The sequence below is a fragment of the Zootoca vivipara genome, chromosome 2 (assembly GCF_963506605.1).
Source record: "Zootoca vivipara chromosome 2, rZooViv1.1, whole genome shotgun sequence".
Lineage (NCBI taxonomy): Eukaryota > Metazoa > Chordata > Lepidosauria > Squamata > Lacertidae > Zootoca > Zootoca vivipara.
In genome coordinates this window covers 120428508-120437030 of record NC_083277.1, presented here as the reverse complement: position 1 = coordinate 120437030, position 8523 = coordinate 120428508, and the positions used below count along the sequence as shown (strand labels likewise).

The 8523-nt window shown below is 46.7% G+C and overlaps 1 protein-coding gene across 2 annotated transcripts in view; it reads right to left on the bottom strand.

Moving 5' to 3' along the window:
- Positions 1-4091: 4091 nt before the first annotated feature.
- The window catches only part of ESYT1 (extended synaptotagmin 1), a 58968-nt gene continuing 54536 nt past the window's right edge, over positions 4092-8523 (bottom strand). For both annotated transcript variants that reach the window (XM_060272151.1, XM_035102821.2), the window contains one exon: positions 4092-6689. In XM_060272151.1, coding sequence (XP_060128134.1) covers positions 6656-6689 — 34 coding nt within the window. In that variant the 3' untranslated portion in view covers positions 4092-6655. The remainder of the gene's footprint in view (positions 6690-8523) is intronic.

Sequence of the window (8523 nt, the reverse complement as noted above, 5' to 3'; positions counted from 1 at the left end):
GCACAGGTGCAAGCGTTTGGGGAGATTGAGGCCAACTAGGCTCCTCCTTAGTTGATTCTAGGATTTTTTTCTAAAAAAAAATGTTGCCATTAAAATTCCACACAGCAGACACCTACCTTGGCAACTGACTCGTTTTACTCCTAGGACTTTGGTGGGAAGGTTATGAATAGGAGAAACAGGTTGCTGGCAGAACTACATGTAGGCTTGCAGTTCCACATCAGTTTAGGGAAACTGCAGAATATGGTAGGGGCTGCAGAATCCAGATCTCTCTATCCATTTAAATAAATAACGTTTCTAGCCATTATAGTGGTGAAGATACACTTGAAACTGTGCTTGAGCAATGCTTGCTGATGCAGGAGAGGTGTCTTAACAAGAGATCTAGTGAGTGTGGGCGGGGGTAATGCACCCACACAGAATAGCTCCCCCTGCCCCTCAATGACTAGCAAAGCCAGAGCAAATTTAGAGGGGGGGAAAAGGTTTTAAAAATGCAGAATAAATGGAGCCTGTAGAATTGAGTTTTTCTTGGGGCAGGATTTGCATTTTAGTTGTAACAGGGAGAATCCCCAGCCTTGAGCGTTAGCTGCTCCTACTGTAACTTAAAATGAGACAAGCCCAGGTGCGCGCAGTGCAGGGCAGTGGTGGCTAAGAGGCTGAGCTATTGACCTGGGAGTCCCTGCTTCCAGCTTATTCTCGCCCTTCTTTCACTGGATGGCCTTAGGCAAGCCACTGTTCTGTCAGCCTTAGCTTCAGCCATGCTAACACACACAACACAATCTGTAATCGAGGAATGATTGTAGCGACCTATTACACAGGCCATTTGTAAGGATTGTTGTGATAAGCCAGCTGAAGTGCTCGGAATAGCAGAAACATGCTTAAACAATTGCTATTGTATTAAGAGCAAATGCAGCCCATTGCCAAAAAAAAGCAGGGGGACCTGAGGAGCTGCCAATGGAGAGACCCTCCAGAATGCCACCCTGCAGCTGTGTCTCGTGCATGGATAGCTGGCCCACCCCAGATGTAGCTGCATCTGCTTGGTGCTCAGAAACAACTGGAAGCCAGCACTGGCTAAAAGAAGCCATTAATTCCCCACGAATGTGTTGATTTTCTGTCCAAGAGGCTTGGGGAATGCCCTTTGCAACTCCCAGATGCCCACTCCAGAACGGACACATTATCCTATAACCGCTAACAAAAGAGATGAGGAGTGACAGGGCAGCTGAGAAGCACAAGGCAAGCCTGCTGGCGGAGTGCTAAGGAGGATTGGATTGATGGCTCCAGTTGTCGTGCCAAAACTCCCCCCTCTGCACATTCCAGATACAACTTTATTAAAGGAGGTTTTAGGCTGGTGCAGAACCTCTCAACCGCCTTCCCTTTAATCAGATTTGTGTGTTTGTGTGCAGGCATGCATGCTAATTATCGCCATCCTTTAGGCTGGCTAAGATCCTAGCAGGGTTTTTTGACAGGTGACAAAGCCAATGGCAGTGCAGGCATTTCTCAGCCTGGCTGAAAGACATTACTGTATAGGCACCAAAGGAGGGTGAACTTTGAAAAGCCTCCCCTTTTGTGGCCCTGCTGGTTATCTGCAGTAACATAGCCTGCTGTTTCTTATGTGTGGTTCAGCAACTGGGGAGGCAAGACTCTGCCCCATGGACATTTCCGGCTGATTCCTGGAAATGCTGCTCTGCACAGGCCTGGGAAATCCTCCCTCCCTCCCTCCCTCCCTTAGTGGGTTGCATCTGGCTTCAGGATTGTTGGGCCAAAAATAATGGGGCCCTGCGAACTTGAGGGTTCTGGTGGCTTCGGATCCCATTGCTCATACTGGTTGTTCCACGCAAAATGAGAATACCAATGGTGTTTGGAGCGTGGATCCTTTGTTGAACTTGGACCCCAGGCAACCTGCCCACAACACATTCGAGAGCTGGCCTTGTCTGGTGAGGAAGGGAAAGGAGACATAGGCGACTAGAAAAAATATCCACCTACACTGGTTTAAGGGATGCAGGTGGCGCTGTGGGTTAAACCACAGAGCCTAGGGCTTGCTGATCAGAAGGTTGGCGGTTCGAATCCCTGCGACAGGGTGAGCTCCCGTTGCTCAGTCCCAGCTCCTGCCAACCTAGCAGTTCGAAAGCACATCAAAGTGCAAGTAGATAAATAGGTATCTATTTCCGGCGGGAAGGTAAACGGCATTTCCGTGCACTGCTCTGGTTTGCCAGAAGCGGCTTTGTCATGCTGGCCACATGACGTGGAAGCTATATGCTGGCTCCCTCAGCCAGTAAAGCAAGATGAGCGCCGCAACCCCAGAGTCATCCGTGACTGGACCTAATGGTCAGGGGTCCCTTTACCTTTACCTTGGTTTAGGGAACAGAACGACCACAAATCTCAAAACAGTAGGTGGCTTTTAAAATGCTGGTGAATTTGAGACAAGTCAGCTAAAAACAAGTCATGGGTTGACGTGTGTGTGTGTGTGTGTGTGTGTGTGTGTGTGTGTGTGTCACTTTTGCACAACAGATCCACTTTTAATGGTATTTTGTGGTAAGAAAGTGACTGGAAAATGGAAAGTGTGAGATAATTTCTGTTTGACGGTGATGTTGTATAACCTCCACTCAAATCTGTGAAAACAATTTCCTTGCTCAGTAAATGCTTTGTCTGGAAGTGAACCCAGATACAAAGCTGCCTTGCCAGATCTGGGGGTGGGAAGCCTGTTCCTTTTTGCCACTTAATTTTGATGAAGTCACCAATAAGAGGTGACTGCAGGAGCACAGAACACACAAATTATATTGTAGCTCAAGGCTGGAAAGAGAAGTAGATTCCAAGAGATGGAGCTTGGCTACTAGTTAAGTGATGGGATGACATGAGAAATGGTGGTGATTCTTCAGGGGTAAAGTAATTGTCCAGTAGTAGTGGGGTCTGTCTCTCTCTTTGAAGGGCAGTCCTCTTCTTTCCTTCCAGAACAGGAATCAAGTCACCTGCTTTGACTTCATGCCAGCAGAAAAGAATGCATGTGTTATCTGCTATGCCCTACATATGAGAGCTTGTCACACTCCCAGCTTGCTAAAGCACAGACATACTGTTCCCACAGGGAAATCGTTACATACTATTTTGAACTGTATCAAAGATACACTGTATATTTAAAAGTCCAGATTGTTCCCGAAGTGTGGGACAAATGGGCATGTTTAAGAAAGTGCAGCAATTGTAGCTTCAGTGTCTCTGGCCCTATTCCTCCACAATTCAGAACCACCGACTTCACCCATGCAAAATTTATACCAGCTGATTTGATGGTGCCATGCTAGTCTCACTGTCAGAATGGAGAGTCAGATACTGCAAGCTTCGGATGTGAAGACTTCAGCATGCAGGTGAACTGGAGAAGTGAGCTTAATGTGTTATTGGCTATAAAACACGCTGAGAGTGGCACAAGCTCAATATCAAGAAACAAGTTTGAAATTTAGCAAGGGATCATGGTGGTTTTTTCAAGCCATTTGAACTGCAATAACTCTTCCTGAACAATGTGCAGCACTTGTGAAGGCCGTAGATTGAATCAGCTCTACTGTGCCAGTTTTGTTATTTTAAAAAGTGAAATTTTAATATCAAGCAGCACGCTTCAGGTGGGGTTGCAGGAGATGCACTGCCCTAATGGTAGTGGCAGGTCAAGCCTCACCCTATTTGCTGCCTAACACGCTTTCAGTGTGCAGTTGGTCCTCTGATTCCAGCTCCACACTGAAAAGCTACCTAGAATGGCATTAGATGCCTATGCAAGCTGTGTGGGATGCACACAGGGTGGGTGGGTGGATGGGGTCTTGTGTAAGAACCAGCCTGAAGAGATTTTAAGACATCAGCACTAGGAGGTAGCGCACCCCCAAAATACACTGGTTAAGCATGTTTCAAAATGTGAATAATGTCAGTTGCTCTTTGGACTTCATTGTCCTAATGTGCGTGCAAACTCTCAAATCTTGAAGACACACTTTGAGCACTGAAATTGCAGGACCTCAAACTGATTGCATGCATAAAATCAATTTTCCTACCAAGCTTTTGATTGGTAGTGCTTGGGTAATGGCAGCGGCGGCAGCAGAAGAGTAAATAAAAACTAAAGCAAAGTCACATATTCCTCCTCTCTTTATTTGCTACAACAAATTACAGTGGCGGCTACAAGAGGCACAGGTGCCAGAAAGAAGAAGTGTGCATGCACACGAAAGCTCATACCAAAATAAAAACTTAGTTGGTCTTTAAGGTGCTACTGAAGGAATTTTTTTATTTTACTTCGACCCAGACCAACACGGCTACCTACCTGTAACCAGGTGCCAGATACACACTCGTGCAGTAAAGCCGTGCTTTCGGGAGCTTTGATTTGGCATGGAAGGCAACAAGTGATTGAGCTCTTTACAGGCACACTCAGCCACCCCCACCCCCCAACCCCAAATCTTTCAACATGCTCTTGGGGGGAAGCAGGGAAGATTCAACAAGGCGGTGCTTTTGCTGTGTCAAACACATTCACTACGGTCATACGTGTAGAAACAAGCAATTTAAAAAACTCTTCATAAATAGACCACAATTAATGGTTTTGGCTTCTTCAGAGACGAAGAGTGAGTGCACATGCGTGGAAAGGAATTGGGGGCTAGGACTTGAGAGTTCCATGTTGGTAGCTCCCTGTTGTGAAGGGAAGGAACAGTAGGAACAAGGTGAGCAAAGAGGCAAGAGTGCTCAGCAGTGGAGCTTCAGACAGAGCAGCAAATACAGTGCTCCCCCTCCCTCCATATTTTGGAGAGGCTAGAAACACGCCCTGCCGCCTAGCTGCTCTGCCGCTATGATCCTGCCCACCTGGCCCAGATTACAGGGTCTGCGGAGGCGGAATAAATCTAGCCACTTTGAGGCATCTATCAAGATTTAGCTTCCTGTGGATTTAGCTTAAATCGCCAAAGCGGTTTGATTCTTTCTCATAGCAACACTGCAGACAACAAACCTCCACAAAAGCAAACAAGAACAACCCCAAGTGCAGCTGCTGAAGAGCTCCATGAGGGGAAATCCATCCCGCCCTCAAGCCCTCTGGAAGGGGCCTCCGCCAAGCCCAGCTCAAGCGAGAATAGCCTGGGGATACGGGAAAGGCAAAGAATAAATGGAGGCCCAACCATTGGGGTCTATTTTTTTAAAAGAGCAATCAAGCCGTTTCCCCACCACTATAGTAGGACAGCACTGAAATTTACAAGCAGTGATTTATTGCTCTGAAAAAGGAGGGGGTGTCTAAGGGCCCTTTAGTCTTCATGTGTGCAATGGTCCTAAAAGCTCAGCTCTAAAAAATTTCATGCTAGCAGAGGAAACCTTAAAATCATGCATGCGGTGTATGTCAAGAGAGGCACCCTCTGTGTCCTTTTGATTCTTGAAGCAAATCTCCTTTCCAGCGCCAAAGCCTTCATGCCCGTCCTTCCTTGCAAATATATTTTCAAAGTCAGTCAGAAAATGCAAATATTGCAAGTTAATTCTGTGTACAGGTAGATAGATAAATTCTGCATATCTGTATATCTGATTTGGAGCATGGAATATGAATTTCCTGCTACAGAATACACACGGACCTAGAACTTGGTGTGGGAGGCTGGGGTGAAGGAGGTTTGACACTCCACACACCGATTCCAGGACTGGAGTGCAAGAAGGCACCAAACAACATTCGTTTTTTTAAAATAGCAACGTGAGTGGTACAAATAACAATACTTCAGGAAAGCTGTCGGTCCATTTGGACTAGCAGCATAAAGCTGGGTGGGACAAGAAGCCAAAAACAAACTGATTCAGTTCAAAGGAGCCAGAATCAGACAGAGCAGGTGACGTTTGGCAAGGTTAGCATGAACTGCTACCAGGAGGTTGTGGGTCTGCACACCACATCACTTGACAGGCATCAGCTAAATGCATAGAGGTCACGGCCATGGATTCCCCACAATGGGGAAAGAATGATAAAAAGGCAAAAAAGAAAAGAAAAAAGGCTTGGCCACTGCACTCTCCACCCCTCAAATCCTGTCACTCAAAACGACTGAATTCCATTTGAAAAGTGTTTTAGCAGGACAACTGAATTCAAGTTGCTTTTCCCAGCCAAACAAACCCAGGACGAGGGTTGTTGCAGAATGTTCCCTTTCTAGATAAAAGATCTGATGTGGAGCCCTTTGTTCCAAAGGAGGTTATTTGCCCAAGTGTTATTCCGGGGGAATATTTGGTACCTCCATGCGGATCTGCTAGTACCTCTCTAGCTAACCTCCCAGGCTCCATTCGCTCCTGGCCCTTTTAGCTTCTTCTCCAGTGGCTGCTGAAAAAGCATCGGCCTACGGTATCTGTAGAGCCTGTAAGGAACTTCATCCTCACAGAAGGATGAAAAAGGTCCACTTCTTTGGTCAATAAAAAAAAGGCAGCATGCGGTATGCAGTGTTGAGAGAAGCACACAGAGTGAATGCAGGATGCGAATCCCTCACCGCCTCAAAAACCCACCCTGGAGTCACTTCTTGGTGAAAAAGAAGATTCTAAGAACACGACACTATGATTGCTTAAAAACCAGATACAACTGAAGAGTCTGTCCAGCAGGTGGGTGAGCTTTGAATCCTCCAGCGAAAGGTGACGGTGGTAGCAGTCTCAATGGCAGCTCTTTAACTCCCTGGATGGTGAAGTTTCAAGACAGGAGGCACCGTGGAGATTAGGAGCTGGTTTTGTCATCTTTCAAATCATACCTGCAAGATAAGGAGAGCCTTTGCTGTCCTTCTGGCACAAAACCACCTCAAAGGAATGGTTCTCAGGCTATTAAGGCACTCTGAAACCCTCCAAATCACTACAATAAGGGAAACCACATCTCATACCACTTTGGGGGAGGCTGAAGGATGTAAATCCTGGCATTTGTAAGTCACTGAATGCACCCTAAAAAGAACCATGGGAGCTCACATTCCTCCAAGCTCCTTTCCTTGTCATTGGATTTACACATCAATAGACTGGGCAGCATCTGTTGCCCTTGTAATACACAGAGGACTCTCAAGAATGCCTAATTATGGCAGTGGAAGTCTGAGGGAATTTGGTACAGCATCTCCTGTTCCACATCTTCCAGCTACCCTCCTTTTTCCCACCAGAAGAAATGCCCCCATCCTGCTAGAGGGTTGTGTGCAAGGTTGTCCCCTACACAGGCTTGCACGGCAATGTTTGAAGGAGAGGGTGAATCAGGAGGTCCCAGCTTGCCAGCCTGGGTAGGTGCCTGGGTAGTCATGCAATTTGCATCACTCTGTTCCAATCACAGAATTAATGCTCAATGTGATTTTGTGACAACTGTGGCTTTACTCTAGAGATCTCAGCATCTGTGGGCTTTGGGTGTTCACAAATGGATTCTATTTACAAGAAAGGAAATTCTGACATCAGGAAGACCTTTCTGATGGTAAGAGCTGTTTGACAGTGGAACAGACTTCCTTGGGCGATTGTGGACTCCCTTCCTTGGAGGTTTTTAAGCAGAGGTTGGATGGTCATCTGTCATGGATGATTTAAGTGAGGTTCCTGCACTGCAGGGAAGTTGGACTAAATGACTCTCAGTGTCTCTTCCAACTCTACAATTCTATGATTTTTTATGAATGATTGTATATGTACTTGCAGCCTAGGCTCCAAGTTCAAGGAGAGAGTTTTACGAAAGAGCCACATTCCAGGTCGGATGGAGGGGAAAGGGATGGGTGAGTGAGGAAAAAGGAAAATAGTGGACAGTGCCTCCAGGACTAGGGTCCAATCCATATTAGCTCTGCACATTTTTGTTCAGGACTCTGGTTTCTTTTGCTCATGAGACCACCAGTACTTCTCCCCCCCCCAATGAATTCCAGACTCCTTCAGGACCTCTTTTAGCTATTGCATGATTCTTTCACTGAGTACTTTCACATAAAACAGCTGCATGTTGTTTATTATCAACAGGCGTGGCTTCACAGAACTAGTTTGGCACCCACCCCCCAACCTTCCTCCCTTGCTCCATCTTTAATACTTAACCTTGTGGGGGGGGGGGCGTTTTATCCTCCCATTTTTCTCTGACTGGATGGACATCACAGGGTTGTGTTTTGTTTTGTTTTGTATGCTGCTCCTTTTAAAGTGCACTTGTGCAACTGTGGTTACCTTTAAAAGCCCTTTCCCCCCAAATCTTCAGTGTGAGTAGGAATGTAACGGTGGTGGTAGCTGCATTCACTCTGCAGCTGTTTCTGGGGTGCATCCTCTTGCCCCCCCATGCAAGTTCATTGAGAGTGTGACCCCCTCCATTGACATTCACAGTAGGGGAGAAAGAGGCTGGATCTCAAGAAACAGCTGCTGAGGGTGGTGCAAATCCCACCCCCTCAGCAAGGGCCCTGTCATTGCAAAGTCCTTGGTGGCAGTGGACATCTCCTCCCACCAGCCGTTTTTCAGAATTCAGCTTCTTCTTCCTCCCAGTGCAACTTGCATAAGGGAAAGAAATAAGAGGACAGAACCCCAGAAATCTTACCTCTCCTCCAACAGGGATCCTTGCGGTAAACAGGGTCTTTGCTGGGTAAGTGAAGTCCCCCCCCCCCCGAT